At 34.2% G+C, this 21561-nt stretch overlaps 3 protein-coding genes across 5 annotated transcripts in view; 2 read left to right on the forward strand and 1 right to left on the reverse strand.

Moving 5' to 3' along the window:
• Nucleotides 1-659: 659 nt before the first annotated feature.
• LOC135803555 (serine/arginine repetitive matrix protein 2-like) lies at nt 660-7803 on the forward strand. Its single transcript, XM_065317204.1, is given in 12 exon segments — nt 660-798; nt 1052-1308; nt 1371-1475; nt 2551-2585; nt 2588-2820; nt 2876-2940; nt 3404-3539; nt 4216-4271; nt 4330-5218; nt 5220-6025; nt 6080-6268; nt 7015-7803. Coding segments are annotated over 11 exon segments (2943 nt in total). The 5' UTR covers nt 660-798; nt 1052-1069; the 3' UTR covers nt 7205-7803.
• LOC135803554 (peroxisomal membrane protein 2) lies at nt 7561-8998 on the reverse strand. Its single transcript, XM_065317202.1, has 4 exons — nt 8633-8998; nt 8479-8574; nt 8000-8282; nt 7561-7938 (listed from the first exon to the last, which is right to left on the reverse strand). The coding sequence occupies exons 1-4, from the start codon at nt 8719-8721 to the stop codon at nt 7837-7839; spliced, it is 570 nt and encodes a 189-aa protein (XP_065173274.1). The 5' UTR covers nt 8722-8998; the 3' UTR covers nt 7561-7836.
• The window catches only part of LOC135803553 (G-protein coupled receptor dmsr-1-like), a 29614-nt gene continuing 16273 nt past the window's right edge, over nt 8221-21561 (forward strand). The window contains exons 1-3 of one of the 3 annotated variants that reach the window (XM_065317199.1): nt 8254-8340; nt 19248-19358; nt 19848-20533. The gene's annotated coding sequence lies outside the window, so the exon portion shown is untranslated. Of the gene's footprint in view, nt 8341-9062; nt 9137-19247; nt 19359-19847; nt 20534-21561 lie in introns of those variants that run through there. The other 2 variants (XM_065317201.1, XM_065317200.1) reach the window with 2 other exon arrangements.

The following is a 21561-nucleotide window of genomic DNA, read 5'->3' on the forward strand; positions in this document are numbered from 1 at the left end:
TCACACAGACACGAGTGTACCACCCGTTTGATAGCAGGTAATCTCACTGCTACAAATGCATGCTCACTGACTCAACCAAACATTTTATTTGGTTTGAACAAACAGCTTTATGAGGCGTTTCTTTTGTCTTCTCTAAAACAATACTGGATGGCGCAGCGATGCACATTTTAGTTAGAAATGTTTTTTATGCTGTTAGAAGTGGCGTGATTTCAAGCAGGTATATGTTTTAATCTTTATCTTTTATACCGCTGATATTTATGCAAAAAACTTGTGTTTGTTTACAAACAGAAACTATTCACTGCGAATATCGAATGTACGAATATCTAAGCATTCTACTACGTTCTAGATTATTCAAAGTCAACGCAAGGATACATTTTCAACTATAAATAATCAAAGAATGTAAAAATATTGTTCATAATATTTTGAATAAGTATTTTTGGGTATTATTTATTAAAAGTAATGAAATAATTAATTGAAACGCTAACAGAAACTGTACTTTATTTATAAACTGAATCATTGCAATCAAATAAGTAAAAATACCTTCTACAATTACTAATATAATTAATTACTAATTATTACACAGAATAAAGTTTAAAAGAATTAAATTTGTGACAAGCAGCGCTGTCTATCAAGTAGTTTATGCAACCCAATAACGAATGGCTGGCTTTGACAGCACTTGTCAAATGCGCGACGAAATCAGACGAAATGCAGAGGTGCATACAGTGAATAAACGTTAACTCGCGTTTACTTAAACATTATTTATTATTGTTAAATATTAGTGACTTACTGGCTTATAAGGTGAGTGAATACCGCATAAAATTATTACAAAACCACGCAAACAATCACAAATCTCAATGGCCGCGAATAATAACATATAACCTAAAAAAATATTGAAATTTTATGAAATACGATACATATGCATATCTGATCGAGAACTATAATTTATTATTTATAAATTATTACACCGGTTCCTATATAAAAGAACTAGTTCAATTTAAATCGATATAAAAGTGTTTTAAACAAAGTTTATAAAACAACTTACTTTCTAAAGCTCTAAAGCGGCGAAAGCATGTATAATGGAATTGGTTTGGCTACGGCGCGGGGCTCCGGTACAAATGGACACGTGCAGCGAAACTGGGCCCTTGTTCGTCCCAAAGAAAAAGAGAAAACCTACAGGACTGAAGAAGATATTGCAGCATTAGAAGCTTCAACCTTCAAACAACCCAACAAGGAAATACTGGACCATGAAAGAAAACGTAAAATCGAGCTGAAATGCGCTGAATTTCAGGATATTTTAGAAGAACAAGAGTAAGTTAATCAACATTTTACAATAAAACCATAAAATATTAACGAAAACAATGATTTTACAGGTTTTCAGAGGAAGCAATCAGCAACAAAGTGAATAATTACAGAAATATGCTGATGTCACACGAAGGCAAGGTGGAGAAATCTGTGGATCAATGGGGAAGACCTTGGTGAGTCTTAGAAATATATTTCCAGTATAAGTAGGTTGTAAATTTGATTGGATTTGATGTTAAATTGGCTTAATGTAGGCGCAGATTGAATTTCCCGCGCGAGGGTGTTATATAACCAGGGGCGGATGGCGGAAGTTCCGGTTTGTGTTGCGTATTATCGACCGGGGTGCCTTTGCCCGCCCCCAGCACGCGCGCGCGCCACTTCACAGTTTCGCAAAAAGCGTCGCGATTCTAGTCGTAGCGATGGGAACGTCGCCGTCGGTGCGTTCGAGGATGTCAGCGTCCATCAACGTGCTTCTTAATTAATTAAATCAACATTTAACCATGTGACCATAGAGAAATCGATTGCAAAATCGCAATGTCTTCCATTTAAATGTAGTTTAATCTTAATATCTATAAAAATAATCCAAGTCTTCCAAAATTTACGTGATTAATATTATATTGTATAATTATATATAAAATTTAAATTAAATAAGAAAAATGTATTTTGGTGGTGGGCAAGCACCACCTGCCGGCGGTGGTAATCGGGGGCGGTACGCGACTGTTGATGACCGCGTGATTTTCGAGCGTTTGTGGCGCGGCGCGTTTTGCCAAGCGCTGGGACCCAAAGTGGTTGCACAACGCCTGCAAACACCTTTACTTCCATCGCGGGCATTAACCAGGTGTTGTTGTCACTGCCACTGTGAGCAGGCAAGCGATACTTGTGTGATTGACTCGTCCAAGAAGGCAATGCGATCTGTCAGGTAATTTAATCTATTTTAACACAAAGAAAATTTGATTTTTTTTGTTGTGACGGGGTGAATTAATGTAGATTTACCATGACGCCATGTGTGAATGGTAGGGTGAATCACCCCTCCGCTGTTCCGTGCGCTATCGATTTGTTTGCGCCGGGTGCGTGCCATGCACGGACGCGCATTGTTCCACTCGCGATGTGTTAATGTAGTAATGTTGTAGTTTAAGTGCAATATTTGAGATTTATTCATGATGGTGTGCTGCAATATTAAAGTTAACGATGCGGAGTATGTTTTTGTTAAAATTTGGCGGCCATTTTGTATGTTTTGTGTTTTGATTGCAGTGTTACGGAGACACATCAAGTGGCTGAAGCTCAACAAGAAAAAACGCAAAACTACGTGAAGCTTTTGGTATAAGTGAGTATTTTGTCGACGGCAGCAGTTTTGATCCGGATCGGCAAGCGAAGGAAGATGTGGCGCGCTCCAATGCCGCCCAAGAAAAGAAGCGACAAAACGCGCTCGATAAAGATGCCAGCGGACGTTATAACATTGTACACACGCCGAGTCCTGAACCTGACACGTCGAAGAAACCTAAAAACGCAAGACGAGGTAAATTTTTATTCAAATTATTTAAAAACATCGAAGTTTAATATAATTTTGTATTCTTTCAGTCGGAGTTCAAGTGAAGAACCCACAAAAAAGAAGAAGAAATCAAAGAAGCGTAAGAAAGAAAGGTAATTTATCTCCACGTCAATATCGCAGTCTCGGTTATGCTTTACTCTTGTTTCGAATCACACGTTGTAATGCCCCCTCAAAAGTAAGTTGGTCACTCTCTCATGAAGTACATACTCATCTCTCTATACTCTGTCATGTTCCTTTATCCTCTATTTCCTTAAAATCTCTCCTCACACACGTTGCCGCCATTTATAATTAATTGTAATCTTGGTCGTGTTTTCTTGCGGTACCAGTGCTGGTGGGTAACACACTAAACGTGCAGGTAAAGTGATCGTAATAATGTCTAGCTACTACTACTACCGCAACTGTTACATTACATTCTTTTCTATATATATATATATATACATACATACGTACAGTGTGTAAATAACTAGTGGATAAGTCTCCCAAATGCTCAGCGCGCGCGGTGTTTTGATTGGCAGCGTCGTTGGCTAATCGCTGCGTACGTTCTGTGTTGGGCAGGTCCGGAAAGGATAAGAAGAAACGCAAGAAGAAGCGCAAGCGGTCGGTGAGCAGCAGCGATGAGAGCGATTCCAGCACCGAGGATGAGTCCAGCGCGGATGAGAAACGCAAGGAGCGACGCAAGCGTAAAAAAGAGGTGAGTGCGTGTAAAATTAACAGGAGTGTGGTGTTTACAGCAGTGTTTTATCACACCCTCTCTCTATCTCTCATCATTTGCTTATTAAATCTGTGCGAACGGTCACATTGAGGTGAATTTTGTCTATCAACCATTACAGATGAATTTGTTTGTTTTTTATATTTGAATTTTTGATGCGAGTATTAACTACTACTGCGTTTCGATTTAATTGCTGCATGTGTTGCTATTTTGTTTGTTTTCTTTTTAAAAACAGTAAAAACAACGATTGTTCTGTTCTGAACTTTTTGCGCTCATTAATAGGATAGCCAGACTGGTGAATTGTTATTGTAAGTACTTTGGTCCGCCATGCGGGCCTAGAATTCGACTGCATGCATGCATTCTCTCTTATCTCTCTTGCCAAATACCGACTCTTTCTGATTGTAGCGGCTAAATTCTCGCGGGACTTAAAAATCAACTGTTTTACGATGAATTTAACTCAGTATCATGTAATATAATACCGTCGTAATTGCACTTGCTCTATGTTTACATTAATTTGATGTGTGCCTACTACAAACTCAATCAAGACTTAAAATAAACTCAGTGATTTATTATTACTAATCTAATTGTAACCAAAGTTTCATTGATTTGGTTGATTGTAGTGAGTTTGTTCAACTAAAATGTGATTATTTTTACATAGAAAAAGAAGGCGTCAAAGAAGAAGCGAAATCGATCATCATCCAGCTCAAGTGATAGGTAATTTTGTCATTTTGGTGTTTTAAAAGTTTTATTGCATGTTTTTATATATGTCCAGCTCACCAGAGAAGAAAAGATCTAAATCCAAGTCAGAGAAACCGAAAATAAAAGAAAAATCTAAAGAAGTTGTAGAAAAAATACGCGAACGTAAATCGCGGTCAAGAGATCGCTCCAACAAGCGACCAGAACACAAGTACAAATCGTGCAGTCGTACGAGATCACCACCACACAAAGATCGCTTGAAAGATACAAGGCGTGACCGTGATAAGACTGAGAAACAACAATATATCCAGCGCCGTAGTCCAAAACGCCGCGCGTCGCCCGAACGTAAGGATAAAGATTCAGTAATTCAGCGTGAGAGGAATAACAGAAACAGGTCACGAACGCCGCTGGCTGTGCAGAAGGTGCAGGAAGTGCGGCGGCGTGAGCGATCCAAGTCGGTGGATAAACATCGACGGCCTTCCGTGGAGACGCGCCGCGATCGATCCAACAACAACGAACGCCGCAATGAAGGCAGGTATGACAACAGAGATAATCGAAGGAAGGAACATGCTGTTGTGGATGCACGACGCAATAATCGGTCACCTGATAAGGATAGGAATAGACGGCGTGAGGTGGATAGGAGTGGAGAGAGAGAGCAGAGGGATAGAAGGCGTGTTTCTCCAAGGTGGAAGTCTGTGGAGAGGAAACGGTCGAGATCACCCGAAAAGCGGAGAGTTTCCAGATCGCCGGAGAGGAGGAAGGTTTCTAAGTCTCCTGAAAAACGCAGAGTTTCTAGATCTAGATCTCCGGAACAAAGGAAGGTTTCCAGATCACCTGAAAAGCGTAGAATTTCGAAATCTCCTGATCCTGTGGTTTCGAGGAATAGAAACATTTCTAGATCTCCAGTTAATGTGAAACCTGCTAAAAATGTATCCAAGTCTGAGTCGGAGAGTGAGAATAGAAGATCAAAGTCTCCTCCCAGAGGTAAACCTAATTCCAGGAAAGCTGATTCCAGCCGAGATAGAGATAGAGAGAAAAATTCATCTAGATCTGATCAACGTAGACGAGGATCGTGATCGTTCAGTGGATAAATCTAGAAAACGTGATGTTTCCAGAGAGAAACTTGTTAAACCACATAGCGATAGACAGGATACAAATAATCATACGCGGGATCGTTCCCAGAACTCTCAGAATTCACAAAAACGTGAAAATAAAGAGCGCCAACGTACACCTCCTATGAGAAATCGATCAAGAAGTCCGGAGAATCATAAGGATAGTGTGGTAACACGACAAGTTTCGACGAGTCCTGAATCGGCAAAATCTAAGAAAAAATCACCACGTGCGCAGGTACCTGTTGTCCGACTTAGGTCTTCAAGCGATGAGGAAGAATCCGATCGGGATTGTGATCATGAAGATGAAGAACGCGAGAAGGAGTTACGTATGCTACGATTACTGAAATCTGATTTGGCTGCGAAGGCTCGTGAGGCGTTGGAGAGGAAAATACCCAAAGCCAAGGCTGAAAGTCCTCCGAAAGTCACACAGCGTGAAAATACAAAATCACCGGAAGTTACAATAAAACCTACGAAGAAATCGATTGAAAAATCACCAGAGGTGCAGGATCGCAGGGTTGATAACAAATTTAAAGAAAATAAAGATAATAAAGATAAAGAATTGAAGGGAGCAAGTAAGAGTAAGTCGAAGAGCAGGTCCAAGTCTCCTGTCAAACGCAAATCGCGTTCAAAGAGTCGCAGTTCATCCAGATCATCATTTAGGTAATGATTTTAACCTAAAAGTTAACCTAAATATTTTTAATGTTTGATATATAGTTCAAGGGGTTCCCGTTCCTCGTCCTCATCATCATCGAGTTCAAAATCTTCGCGATCGCGTTCCCGGAGTCGCAGCTCGCGTAGTTCGCGCAGCTCCTCGAGCAGTTCGGCATCATCACGATCCCGTTCGCCATCTATACCACGCCGCCATGGCTCTCCGAGCTTTCTCGATCGCAGAAGGATAACAAGGTAGGCTTTTTGCAGCGCAATTCCATGTAAAGCTCGCAAAGCGATATCACTTTTGCACGCGCTTTTCGTATTTACGTTTTCGTGGTTCTGATTATGATTTCAACGTTTTTTACATTTTTGTTTCTTTTCCAGGGACTAAGAGTATTTTATTTTGTCGTAGTTGCGTATCAGTAAGCCACACACCAAATTTGTTCATGTTCAGTTTATTGATGGTCCTGAAATTAATTAATTTAATTTTAAGTAGGTTGTAAGTCCAATAAAATTTCTTTTTCATTGTATGCCGTATGCTTTTGATATTTTACTGAGTTTTTTTAGTATATTTTGTTGGTACGAACGCACTTTTCACTTATTTTGAGGTAAGTTGCATGAATATTGTTTTGCAGTGATATTTGCATTGAAAAACATTGGATATTACTAATTACTAATTAGTTTTGTATGTTAAAACTCAAAATTATTAAAAATTTCGTTTTTTTTCGGTGAATTATTGTCAAAAATGCTAAAAATGGAGGTTATCGAGGCCATCTTGGTACTTAACCTCAATTTATGCCTAAAATAATGATTATTTTATAATACAAGGTCAAAATTTTGATTTTTTAAGTGCAAATGACATAAAACTAAATGTAAAATAAAATATCCAATGTTTTCTGTTTGTTTTTGAGTTGTAACCTCCCCAATATAGATAAATAATCTCTTAACAACAACCTGACTAACAATTCATTGGTAACAAAACGCAATGCGGGGCGCAGTGCACGCAAGCGACCAATACCGTACCACAGGCAGACACCGTCGTCGTCCCCATCATCAGCCAGCAGCGGCAGCAGCCACTGCAGCCCCTACTATCCCCGGCATCGCACCATTTCCAGATCGCTGAGCATATCGTCCCAATCGCGCTCGCCATCGCCCAGCAAGCGCCTACCCACTCTAGATGATCTCTGAACTCGTCCAACCCAGGATTGCTTCGCAACTCGTGCATATCCGCAATAACAACTCACATAATGCTAACAACGAGATCTAGTCATGGTCTAACCATTTTGCAACCAAATCTAAGTCATTTACATTCACATTATTTCTAATATTTCTAATATTTATTTATTTATTTACGTAAACTAATAATTTATTACGATTAGTTTAGTTTGTGTGCAATTTCTACAATCTCTCGACTGTTTGTTATTAAATTAATTAATTAAATGCATAGCTGTAAACAAAATGGAGCAGTTTGTTATGAGGTTCGAAGGCGACGAGAATTTTTAGTACAAATAACGCTAAAATTCGTACATTATCGAAGGCCTACACTCCTAAAACATATGTATATTTATTGAAATGATACAAAATGGCCGCCACAAATAAAAACTAATCAATTTACTCATCACACACCTGTTGTACTGCATGAAATATGAAAACTTACAAAGTCTCTCTCTGCTAAACCAAAACAAACAACATTCAACAATAAATGTTCAATGTGATTGTAACGTTTTTTGGATTATATAACTGATCAGCATGTGTACATCATTAATAAAGCTATACAAAATTAAAAACTTATCTATCTACAACCAGTCATCATAATCTCATTAATCAGATTTGTTTCCCTTTTTCTGTTGCGCTTCACGTCGCACATTCGCAACGTAAATGACCCAGAAAAAGCCGACCAAGTTCATGGTCAACACTCGCAACTAAAACATTAAATTTTGATAAATCACAGAGATTAGAACAAGGAAAACAACATTCGCTTACCATAGGTGGCACCACAGTGATGTTAATCAACTGTAAGATTGTCAAATACTTCCAGCTCGAAGATAGAATCGGCCAGTACAGTTTAAACAATTGTGCGAGCGCTTCGTCGTGTGTTTTGTGCTCCAATCGGGCGAGCATGTACAAACTGAACGCTTGATACAACGGTGTGAATAAAAGACGATCAATTACCAGCTTTTTGATGAAAATCAGTGATGCCTCTTCAGGCACGAGGTGTTCCAGGAACTTGTAGTAGAAGTGCGGGATGGTTCCACCGAAAATCAACCTAAAAATTGAAAAACGTTTAAATTTCTGCTGTGTACAGAAAGTGGAGACAACTAGCGGTGAGTTTGTGTACTAATCAAATAACCTTACAAGTGGTCGGAGCGGACGTTAGACTCTCATGAAAATAATCACAAATAAAACTCGTTTATTACAACACAACACAAGTGCCATTGTAATAATATTATTGTAAAACATACCCATACAATCCGTAGGCAAGTAGACTTTGTTGATTGATGCTTTTGTTGCCCGAGATGAGCTGAGACACTAAATTTCCTGTGGTTGAAAGAACCGCGCTAAAAAGAGCTCTTCTCATTTATTTATCATTTTTATATTTTTAAGAAAATAATTTACCATGTAATCGCCTTGGTACGAATTGGATTTTCGTATAAATTACTCAAATACGAAATGAACGCATTGCGAAGTGGCTTCGACAGCACCATTTTGATTATTAACGAGCGATTATTTATTTAATTACGATTAATAATGAACGCGCTGTTTGCTGAGCACTTCGGCGAGTCAACTGTGCGTCGGATGAGTTTAGAATTAATTAAAACGTATTGATGATAATGGCTGTACTCAGTGTATCGATAGCGATTGCGTGTATTGTATACATATATAAATCTGGCGAGATGTTTAATACTTAACGCGCGCAGATAAGAGAAATCCGTACAAAAACACTTGTTGATACCGACAATACGCGGTGTAGTACACAGCACTTGAGCGGTTTAATAATAACTAGTGTTGTGCGCGTTGTATGTTGCTATGACGTTTCACTCGCTTGATTACTTACTGAGTCCATGGTCTAAGTCTACTTAAACACCAGCTGTACTGGTAGGGCAAGGTAAAACTATTCAGGTGAGGCGTACGGTCAGGTAAACCTGTATTTTTGAGTTTTAAGCGCTGGTTGTACATAAAAAATGGAAAAAATGACTAGAAACTACTTAAAATGCAGTTATTATGACTTAAAACTTTTGAATGATGTATTTTTCAATGATTTTTACTTTTTCCTAAAGTAAAACTTAAAATATTGCCATCTGGTGGTTAAAATATGTACAATTTTCTTTTCCTAAACTTAATAGCAGTGAAAATGGTTTGTATTTCACTTTTATAAAAATAATCTAATACTCATTCTCACATCTGTAAAATAACTCGTAACTTTTGTTGAAAATTGCGACCTTGTAGTCTTGCAGGAAGGCATAACCAAAACAGCGCTTTTAAGTATCCTATAAAAAAATATATCACACAAAAAGGAGCATAAAACCCCACCTAAAATCGAAATCCTTCGCCACTCCACCAGTTACGAGCAAGGATTTGCACCAAAGCGTTCGTCTCTAATCTCCGCTTTTATTTATCTTTTTTTACGTCGTGCGGCGCTCAATGGCGGCAGCTGGAAATCCGGCGAATTTAAAGCAGTTGAAACGAATTAGGTGATAGTGTTACTGTGATGCTGCATCGTGCAGCTTTTCATGTTAGTGATGCTTTAGCTAAAAGAGAAATATAAATAAAAGTGCATGTGTGATAATAAAAGTTGGGGTTTATTTGCGAGGATAATTTAAATGTGGAGGTTCATTTTTATTTTTATAGGGTGGTGATAAAGTATAAAGTGGAAATAGGATCAAAACTAGTTATAAAACGTTGAGAAAGTGGGAAAATTAGATTTTTTGATTATTAAGGTGTGGAAAAGTTGTATTTTGAGTGCTAGTGTGTAAAATTATCATTTTTTATATTGTTATAAGTTATATACAACTTGAACTTCTTGGTTTTCTTAGTAAATTATCGTTTTATCTCAAAAATTAGATTTTTTGATTATTAACGTGTGTAAAAGTTGTAATTAATGTACTAGTGTGTAAAATTAATGCTTTTTACACAATAATAAATTAGATAAATATTTACCTTTCTAATATTTGCAATAAATTATAGTTTTATACTGAAATATTAGGTTTTTCACAGTATATTTGAGATTGAATTAAATTATGAATAAACACGAAAGTAATTTGTCCTTTTACGTGTGTACAATTCAATTAATAAATTCCTATATTAATGAATTTTGGTATGGAGGTAGATTAGGTTATGGAAAAACACATAGGCTATTTTTTTCTGCTAAAATATATATTAAAAGGGCGTAAAATAATGATTTAAAGAGTTTATAAGAGGAATTAATCGAAGTTAGTTTCTCAAATTGAACACAGATGCCGATACAATGCACTTATTTACAATAAATGTCGATACATCGCCGTAGTCGGAATATTTACTTGTTTTGGTCAACACAATTGATAAAGCCACTGCAGCAAAACATGACAAAACATGAATTTTATACTGTTTAGAAACACAACACAACACATTGAATTAAAAAATGAATTGAATTTATTAACAATTATTTTGTTAACGTCTGAAAAAAATTACATTTTCTGCACTACTGTGCAAAATAATCACTTTTTACATTATAATAAGTTATATAAACATTTAACTTCCTGATTTGCTCAATAAATTATAATTTCACGCAGCATAGAAGTGTATACTCGTAAGTGAATATAATCATTCGTGACTCTTGATTATAAGTTATAATAAGTTTACTTTTGATCTCCGACTGTTTGCTAAACATTCTACTGTTGCAAGAAGTTGTCGCTGCAGTTGCAGCAGACACATTTACATTTGTGTTTACCTGTTTACATTCGCAAAACTAAAACGCATGCAAGCGGGAAAAGTGTTCTGCTTTAGCGGGAAGTGACAGTTGGGAGCTTTTGATCCTTTGAGCTTTTGAGTGTTGAGTGTGTAGGTGCGGAGCGTAAGTCTTATTAACTGGAAAGCATTAAATTCTACACAAAATTAATTATTTTGTTAAAATTAAAAATAGATTTTACACTATTTATTAATACAATGTAGATATTTTATTTTGTTACAACAAGGATAAAAAATAACCAAATATTGAAGATTTTACGTGGATAGGCAACAGTTTAATCTTTTGTTGCGCTGATTATAAACTCAATTACTCTAGTAATGCTGGTAATTATTTCCTGAAGTCTTTATATGAATTCCGCGTCGCTCAGTTGTATTCACTTGTGTTATGTTTAAATGATTTTGTTGTAACTGCTTGTGCACCCCAACAAATTAGCTGAAAAATCGTGCTTAAGTTATATAAATTTGCATTGCAATTTGTAGGTATGTTGGGATCGTAATTACAATAATATTTCAAATGTTACCATCGATGTCATGTCTTTAAAAAAATATTCTAGTTCATAATTGCTCGAAATGAAAATATTTTTCGTCGTTACACTGAGGAAATTAATAAAAACCAACCAAATAGTACTTATTTTGTTATTATAAAGAGTTTGTTGTTAAATCGAAAGAATATTACGGTTTTTGACAGCATATTTGAGAATAAATAAAATTAAATCTATAAACACGAAAGTAATTTGTCGTTTTACGGCGGAACAATTTAATTTATATTAATGACGTTTGGTATAGAGATTGATTTATTAATAGAAAAATACATAAGCTATTTTTTCTGCGAAAATATACTATAAAAGGTCTTCAAATTGAAGATGAAAGAGTTTATATTGAGAAATAATAATTTTAGTTTATTGTAGGGAACACAGATGACGTTGCGATGCACTTATTTACATTAAATATCGATATATTGCCGTAGTCGGAATATCAACTGGTTTTTGTCCACACAGTTGATGAAACCTCTACGGTAAAACATGACAAAACATGAATTTTAAACTGTTTGTAAACACAACACGTTGAATCCAAAAATGTAAATAAATAAGTGAAATAATTACATTAAATAATTAAAATTAAAAATTAAATATTAGTGATTAATAAATATTAATGCGGAACATTTATAATTACATTTATAAATACATTTATAACATTAAATCCAAAACTTTAAATAAGTAAATTCAGTTTCATGTATAAAATCTTTTGGATTGATTTTTCACCCGAAGGACGAATTTACCTCTGGAGAGAAATTAAACGAATCCTGAATATTAAATATCTGCTATCTAGGTATAGCTGGGCATTTTAGTATGATAACATATTAAAATATGGGAAAGCGTGGCTCGCATTCGACAGCTGTCGATGCCGATCGTCCTTAAATGGATGCCGGCAAATTGCAAATTGCGAATTTCTAATAAATGTATTATTCAAATACTAAAATATGTACTTGAATGGAATAAATGCAAATAAAAACCTAAAAAGTTTGCGGATTTATTTCTCGCGCACAGAAAAATCACGCACCTGAAAAATCTTTCGAAATTTCGAGAGCACATCGAATGAATCTTCGCATCGCATTTGGCATTATCCTTGAAATATCCAGATGACTGCAGTGATTCTATCATTTTTTGCGTGCTTTTTGTTGAGTTTTATTTTCGCGAGGATTTTACCGACCGAATGGTAACATCTGTCTGTCCGTCGGAAATCCTCGGGATGAAAAAGCCAATAAAGGATTCAGTTTGCCTGACGAGTTGACGACTTTTTAGATTTACGGTGGTATTACTAGCGAAAGAAAGTTTTCATAAAACTAATTTACTTAATAATTATTTACCTGACTGGAATATTAGGTTTTTACACAGTATATTTGAAATTAAATTAAATTATGTATAAACACGAAATACGAAAGTAATTTGACGTTTTACGGGTGTACAATTCAATCTATATTAATGAATTTTGGTATGGAGATAGATTAAAATATGGAGAAACAGGTAGGCTATTTTTTTCTACAAAAATATATCTTAATAGGGCTTAAAATGGTAAATTAAAGAGTTTATATGAGAATTATGAATGGAGAATTATTTTAGTTTATAAAATTGTACACGGATGGCGTTGCGATGCACTTATTTACATTAAATATCGATATATCGCCGTAGTCGAAATATCAACTTGTTTTTATCAACACAGTTGATAAAACCGCTAGGGTAAAACATGACAAAACATGAATTTTTAACTGTTTGTAAACACAACACAGTGAATTCAAAAATGTAAATAAATAAGTGAAATAATTACATTAAAATAATTAAAATTAAATAATACTTATAATAATATTATTTCAATACATTAATAATGCGTCAAAAGCATAAAAAATTACTTTTAAATACATTTAATCAAATAACATTAATTTTTAATTGAGTTAAATGTTATAAATGGTGAAATTTGATAAATTCTCATTAAAGTGTTGTAAAACAAATTAATTAAGGTATTTTCTCCCCATGTGAGATGCCTTTATGCCCTGACACCTTTACAATTCCGGAATGTTTAGAGCAGGAAACGGGCATCGAAAAGAAAAGGACCTGTTAACACAGCCATTCACAACGATTTGATTGGTCGCCACGCAATCAACGGCTTTACCTGGTTTGTTTTTGTCCCTTCGCACAATGAGCAAAGCATGGAAGCGAAAACGTGCGCTTTTAATGAACCTCGTATCGGTGGAGATATCATTTAATTGGAAATTAATTAAATCACGTAATGATCAAGCGCAGATATTTCTGTTTTAATTAAAACAAAAATTTTGTTTATTTTTAGGTATATATAAATAAACAATTGGATAATTCAAAGAATATGTATTTTTTCTTTGCTTTGTAAATTTATAAATTAAAAATTAATTTTGTTTTTACTTTGAAAATGTAGATTAAAATCTAATTTTGCCATAAATCTGCGAAATTATGTTAAATTCAATAAACAAATTTGGTGGGTTTTGAAATCTAAGAATTTTTAGGTTAGTTCTTGCCCCAAAGAGCAAAATAATCATTGAAATATCAAAATATTGATACAGAAACAATCTCATTGAAAAAATTCAATGTTTTCGATGAGGTTATGTTGTTCACACGTCAAAAATTATATTTTGAGGTTATTTTAGTGTCAAAACACACGGTTTTATAACAAATTTCATAGAACATGTGATATTATAGACTAAGAGCCCGTGACGGCCAGACTTTCGTCATTTTAGGAAAGATGAAATTTTGTCCATGTGTTTCTCTAACACAGGTAAGAACGATTCCCAATTATGAAAGCTGGATCGTGGTTCCTTTGGCAGTTAACAGCCAACAAAGATGTACACATGATGACCTATGTTTCGTTATTTTAGCAAACTCCATTTTTACATATTTTGTTCGTAACATTATTACAACATGCACTGCTCATTGTCAGACACCTGGTATGGTTCCAACCCTAGCCAGACACCCTTAAACTACGAGTATAATATTTTTTAACTTTTTTACTTTCGTTATATTAAGAAAGCTGAATTTGATACACATTATGCAGAGAGCTATGAAACTGTGTTTTCTTTGACGCCAGACAGTTTGGTCGGTTCTATCATCCTGCCAGACACATTGAAATTGTATAAAAGTTGCAAAAGTTAAATTGTTAAAATAAAAATATAAAATATGAAATAAAATTTTCAGAGAATAGTAATTTTAATTTAACAAATATTTAATAATAATCATCACTGTCGTCGATATCTTGGCTATTCGTTCCTTTCTATCTCCTTTAGTTTACGAGATATTAGCAATTGAAATAAAACGTCAAAAATTGAAAAATTGCACTTTTGAGCTCTTTCAGTCGCGGTTTCAGTCGCGGTATCGAGAACAATGATGAAAATTATTAAAGATTTGTTGAAATAAAATTACTATTATGTGAAAATTTCATGTTTAAACAATTTAACTTTTACAACTCTTATACACTTTCAATGCGTCTGGCAGGATGACAGAACCGACCAAACTGTCTGGCGTCAAAGAAAACACAGTTTCATAGCTCTCTGCATAATATGTATCAAATTCAGCTTTCTTAATATAACGAAAGTAAAAAAGTTAAAAAATATTATAGTTTAGGGGTGTCTGGCTAGGGTTGGAACCATACCAGGTGTCTGGCAATGAGCAGCGCATGTTGTAATAATGTTACGAACAAAATATGTAAAAATGGAGTTTGCTAAAATAACGAATTTGAGGTCATCATTTGTACATCTTTGTTGGCTGTTAACTGCCAAAGGAACCACGATCCAGGTTTCATAATTGGGAATCGTTCTTACCTGTATTGGAGACACACATAGACAAAATTTCATCTTTCCTAAAATGACGAAAGTCTGGCCGTCACTGGCTCTCGCTCTATTACATAATTTAAAGCCATAATAATATAAATATAATTTATTTTTAAATATAAATGAATAAACAATTGATTAATTCATCAATTTTTTTTATTTGTTATTTTGAAAACTTAAAACTTAAACTTAAACAATGAATTTGTTTTTGTTTTTGCCTGCTGAAAGTAAAACGAAGCTTAAAATCTAATTTTGTATCAAAACAGCGAAAAGCCAAGCACGCTAATTTGTAATTCTTCCTCAGACTTAAAATCAGAAGTCAAAAGTTTTGCTATAGCGCAAAAGTACACCGTAGGTAAGCAGAGTAAGTTATTAACAAAATCCTTAACGCGCGAAATTCGCTAAGCACCGAATAATAGAAGTCATTGCGTGGCGCAAAGTTTCGAAATCAAATTTTCTTACGCCGTCAACAAGTCGACGCGTTAACGCTCCTCGTAAAATTTAATTACACGGCGGTGAATTTGGTAAATAATCGAAATAAAACGTGCCGGAGTTAATATTTATACTCGCGCGCTCCACCAGGCACGTCTCATGCCAAAACAAATAGATCTAATACAATCTATACAATTCAGCATTCACACAATCACGAAAACAATATTAGAGAATAGTCAGATGGAAGATATTTCAATAAACAGACGAATTATAATTAACACAGCCGCCGCCGACGTCATTTGGGTTGCGTGCAGTTTCAGTTCCACTTTGAGGTTAAACTTCTCAGTCTCAATGTGCTAGGTGGAATAATATTGGTTTACCGATTGGAGAATATTAGTTTCCCGAATGGAATGTGGTCATAAACAAAGCAAAAAGACAATATGACCAAGGTTATTCGTATTTCTGGTGTTCCATCTTCTTTAGCTGTATATTTATAACCTTTTTTTCTGTGTTTCGCGTCGAATATGAAAAGATATATGAAAAGACTTCGCGTTGAGTCGTTTCTTGCGTTCTTTCTTGACAATGGGAAGCTGTGGATTTATTTCGCAGCACGAATTAATGTGCGTAACATAACCTCAAATGATTAATAATGGAAGTTGTGCAAGTTTAAAGTGTAGCTTAAAAATTATAGTTGCGGACAATACAAATGAGTTTGAAGGTCGAAAAGTCACCAGTGTCATAAATTACTTTTAATGGTTCTAGTGAATAAGAGCCGAAAAGTTTTGCGCATGCGCAGTTTCAGGATTTATTTCAACCCTTTTAATTCTAAATGAATTTTTATGTGGTTATGAAAGGTTTGTCATAAAACGTAGGCAACCCAATGTACAGCATAGAAATATGAATAATATGTGTTATAGAATACAGAGTACGAAGGGTTCTTATCCAGGATAGACATAAAAAATATATTGGCGAATATCTTGCTCTGTACGTCGTAGCCTTGAGGTATTCGCAGATAATATTTTATTACTGCACTCCTTTGACTCTTTGTTAAATGAAAATCATAAAACAAAGTCATCTGAATGGAAGTTACGTCTTATTCGTTAACCTATAAAAGTATAATCGTATAAATATTTTGTTGGTTATGATTTATGTAGATACTTTCTTTTTCTTTTTTGTGTGTTACGTGCTGCCTACGTTACATTTTTAGTCTTAAACTGTCATTTGGAAAGCTGGTTGTGGAAAAATCGCTCGGTAATAAATAATTTATAGCCGAAAGTCAACATGTCAAAAAATGATATAAAACACTTTAAACCGGAAAATATGGTCGACGCGTTTATACCCACATCAGTAGCATGTTTATGCGTAAACGGCGAACGTCAAAGGAATCGCGAGCGCCGGAGAGAACTTCAAATGTTCGGATTTTCTACTAGCCTCGGGTTCTAGTATGAATATATACTACAACGCGCGTAAGGGAAGAAATAAGATAGATGTGGTCGTGGAACGGCGGTAGACAGTGTTGAAACTTTCGCCTCTGGTGAGAGCGCATCGCAAAAAGAAAAAAAAACGGAGAATAAATAAAAATCATAATAATTCTCTTTTCTGCGTAGTAGTAGCATCGTAGTTGAAGTTGAATTCTGTAGTTGTAGAGTTCTACTGAATAGAATCCCTGGAAAATTTGGCAAATACCAAACATCAAGGAATAAAGACGTTAAACACGAAACATACGAGTACTGCAGAAACATGTAGGTAGTCGTACGTAAATTACACTTAATTAGCAGCGTGGTGAAATGAAGCAGAAATTTATTGATTCCAAGTAAATGGTTGATTTATTTTTTGTATTTTTTGCGTAACATACATGATTTATCACTTAGGGAAATTGTGAGAGTATGGTAAGGTAGGTAATCTTGTTACCCTGCATGTTTGAGAACAGTTTTCCGGGTTTATGGGTCGATTAGGAATGCAGGAGGCGGCTACATCGTTCAATCACAATTATGCTATGACTCTTATGTCAACAATGCCTAGTTGGAAGTGAAAGGTTTTGAGCTATCAAAAGTTTTTTGCTGAAATTCTTAAAAGTATTGAATATTGATCGTAGAAATGACCAATGGTTGAGTTGCGGTAAAAGTATCGAACATGTTTATTTTTGAAATTTCACTTGAACATGCTTATAACTTAAGTAAAAAGCAATAAACATGTTTGAAATGTATAAAAATGTAAATGTTTTTTATGTATTATTAAAACGTTAAATTCAATAAACAAATTTGATGACTACTGAAGTAGGAAAAATGTATATATAAAGTTTTGCTATTTATAACTCAGAAATGACTGTAGATCTTTGATTTTTAGATTAGTTTTTGCTGTAAACAGCGAAATAATCATTCAAATATCAAAATATTTATACAGAAACAAAATTATTAAAGAAATTGATTTTTTCAGATGAGGTTATGTTGTTCACACGTCATTTAATTGTCAAAAATTATGTTTTTAGAGTTTTTAGAGTTTTTAAATATTTTTTTCTTGAAAATAAAGCTGTTATATTTTTTATGAATAAAATTTGCTATAATATTGATAATAATTAATATTTTTAGTTGAGTTTTAGTCAATAGTTACTGTTATTCGTTTGTAAACATTTTTAATTGCTAAAATATTAGATTTTTAAGTTAGTTTTTGCTTTAAATACCAAAATAATCCTTAATATATCAAAATATTTATAGAGAAACAAAATTATAAAAGTAATTTAATATTTTCCAATGAGGTTATGTTGTCCATACGTCAAAATTTACATTTTAAGGTTATTTAAACCTCAAAACACAAAATTTTATACCAAATCCTATAAAACAAGCTCCATTATATAATTTAAAGCAATAAAAACACATATATCACATTTTAAAAATAAACGCGTCGTAATTTGCAACATTTTGTATCTCCTCAGCATCTGCAATCTAAATAGACGAAATTAATTCCGTCTGCGGTGACATTAAACGCACGAATTGGCACGGCGCAAACTTGCCGACGATACTACGCTTCATCAGTGAGTTATTGATCTAAATCGTTTGGAAACAAGTCACGAAACACTCCGCACATCCACCAGCATTTACATACGTATTAATATAAATATAAAAATGGTTGAAAAACACATTTTTAAGCCTCAATAAATTACAACTCAACTACACACTACAAACTACTAATGTTATTCTAGCGCTGAGCTGTTTTGTGCGTGACGTGTGAAATCCTCTGCTTGGGTGATCAGGGGAACAAAAGCACAAAAGGTAACAATATTGTTGGCTGCACAGATACCGTCAATGATAATATTCCACGCTTGATTAGCATCACGCTGGTGCTTTTTTATTCCGATGCGTTTCGTGTGGGTGAAAATCGCGTTCTTTGTTTTGGTTATTATCGCATCATTTTTAATCCATATTTGGGTGTCAGATTAGAAGTGTTGATTGTGCACAACGGATAAATTATCTATACGTCCTGATATGTATTTTTTTGTTTGGTTAGAATTAAAAACTTTTTGACGAATAATCTCGCTTGGCATGAAGGTGAAACGCAAACACAGATTGGATAAAATCACACCTCACAACGACTTTGGGAAGTTTTATCAGATTGATGGTAAATATTGAAAGGTATTTTTTGTGTGGTTTTTAAAGTAACAACCTTTGAACTTTTAAATTTTTGTTTTTATGAATTTTTTCTTTAAAAAAAGAGTTTTTAAAGTTTTTATAAACGAAATTGGCTATAAAATTAACAATTATGAATATTCTTAGTTCATTTCTATTAAGAACATAGTTGTGTTTATTAGTAATATATTTTTATTAAAAAAATACTAAAAATACTTTCAGATTTCTAGATTTTTTAATTTTTTCAAATTTTTTTCTAGAAAAATCGTGTTTTATGTTTTTACTGGAAAGAATTGATTATAAAATGCATAATAATTAATATAATTAGTTAATTCTTATTCAGATCATTGTTCTATTTATCTATAAAATATTTAAAATAAAAAAATTAATTGTAATTTTAATATTTTTTGATAAAAATTTAAATTTCTAAGATTTTTACGCATTTTTTTCGATATTTCCGCCGTACATTACCCTGCTTCAGTAAAAAGAAGTTCAGATTGTTGCTTGCCATGTGTCACGTGATGTGAACTGCGTGTGCCGCCTCCACTGCCTCCATCGCTACTGCCGCCACTGCCGCCGCCGCCGTGTGAAAACAGTGCGTCCGAACGCGTCCGCAGACAACGACGCGCGTCCACGCGAATCTCACGAATTGTGAACAACGCGACAATTAAAATTATCATTTCAATAATTAAATACAAAACAATTTAAATTAAAATTACTCTGCTGAATTATCTTAAAGTAAATTCATAAAAATATAAAAAAATAAAATTTTTGTTATTTTATTTTCGTTTTTCGTATTGCAAGCACGTTTACACGAAAAAAATTACCATTTCGTGCGGAATGTAAAGTTTAAGGACGGGCAGCAAGTGTAAAGTTGTGAACGTGGTAGTAAATAAAATCGCTACAATCTGTTGACGGTTTTTTTCTCTTCATAAATCTTTCACTTGCATCAACAACGAAAATTTCAACCGGAATAAATCATGAGCGGAAGAGATCGAAGACGAATCTCATCGAAACTTGGAAAATATTGGCACCTACATCTGTAGAGAATATTTTCGGTTAGAAAAAATCACATCAGGAAAACAACAAATATTCAAACATGGAAATCGACAAAGTGCGTGCGTGAAAATGTGAATGGTGTTGATTTTGCTGGAATACGAGAATACGGTATACATTTACATATGTTTTTCTAGTGACAAATATTTCAAATGACAAATATTCTATTTTACGTTGTCTATTATTTTACACGTTGCATGATTGAATATTCATTAATTATTTGCTATTTAAAGACAATGATAGATGATGTTATTGTAGGTAGTAGGATGTGTTAGTTTGTTGGTTGTAATTTCGCGTTTGGTTCCACTTAATAGCCGCTAAAGTGTCCTTGAGGTTTGTGTGAACAGTGAGCATTGAGCATTGAAACATTGAAACATTGAAATAGAGAGTATCAAGGACCTCAGCTGAGGCGTCGCAATGAGCTACTTAGGGCATAATAGTTTCAGCTGAGGAGGCGGGCGAATTTTGGCGTCGGTTTTGGTCCGTTTGATCCATATCCTTTGCGGTGGATTCTCGAGGGAACACATGATTTGGTATTCCTTTTAGTGGGTGCAAAAGGTGTAAGATCTAAGCTAAGAAGTGAGAAATGAGGAGTGGATAGAATAGATGTAAGCCATAGCTATTATATTTGGTGTAATAGTGTTGAAATTAGGTTATGGTACGTTTAATGTCAAATTTGAGGTTAAAAAAGTATTTTTTTTGATTGAATTTCTGAAGTTTTTGCTAAAAATTGTCTTAAATTCATTAATTTTTGTTATTTTATAAAATATTACTTAAATGATAATGTTGCAATTAGGTTAAGTTATTTTAAACATAAATTTTGAGGTTAAATTCGTATTATTTGTTTTAATTCATAGAAATTTGAATAAAAATAGTCTTAAATCTATTTATTTTTGCAATTTCATGAAATATTACCTAAATAATAGGGTTGAAATTAGGTTAGGTCACTTTACACGTCAATTTTGAGGTTAAATTCGTATTTTTGTTGAAATTCATTGAAATTTCAATAAAAATTGTTTTAAATGGATTAATTTTATAATTTCATGAAATAAACACTCAAAATAAAGCGTACTTTTAGAATTCACTGAAAAATGATGAAATATAATGTCAACCAACATAACCTAATTTAAAAACTTCCG

The sequence above is a fragment of the Atheta coriaria genome, unplaced genomic scaffold (assembly GCF_025399875.1).
Source record: "Atheta coriaria isolate IRGN ID8LTWV9N9 unplaced genomic scaffold, Caltech_Dcor_3.1 hic_scaffold_3_pilon, whole genome shotgun sequence".
Taxonomy (NCBI): Eukaryota; Metazoa; Arthropoda; class Insecta; order Coleoptera; family Staphylinidae; genus Dalotia; species Dalotia coriaria.

What these genes read in the sequence shown, in the direction of transcription:
- LOC135803554 (XM_065317202.1), bottom strand. Translation starts at nt 8,721, where the DNA reads ATGGTGCTGTCGAAGCCACTTCGCAATGCGTTCATTTCGTATTTGAGT. An exon ending in CTTGCCTACGGATTGTATGG is followed by an intron (nt 8,283 to 8,478) that starts GTATGTTTTACA and finishes TTCAATTTTTAG; the next exon opens with GTTGATTTTCGGTGGAACCA. An exon ending in TCACTGTGGTGCCACCTATG is followed by an intron (nt 7,939 to 7,999) that starts GTAAGCGAATGT and finishes TTAATGTTTTAG; the next exon opens with TTGCGAGTGTTGACCATGAA.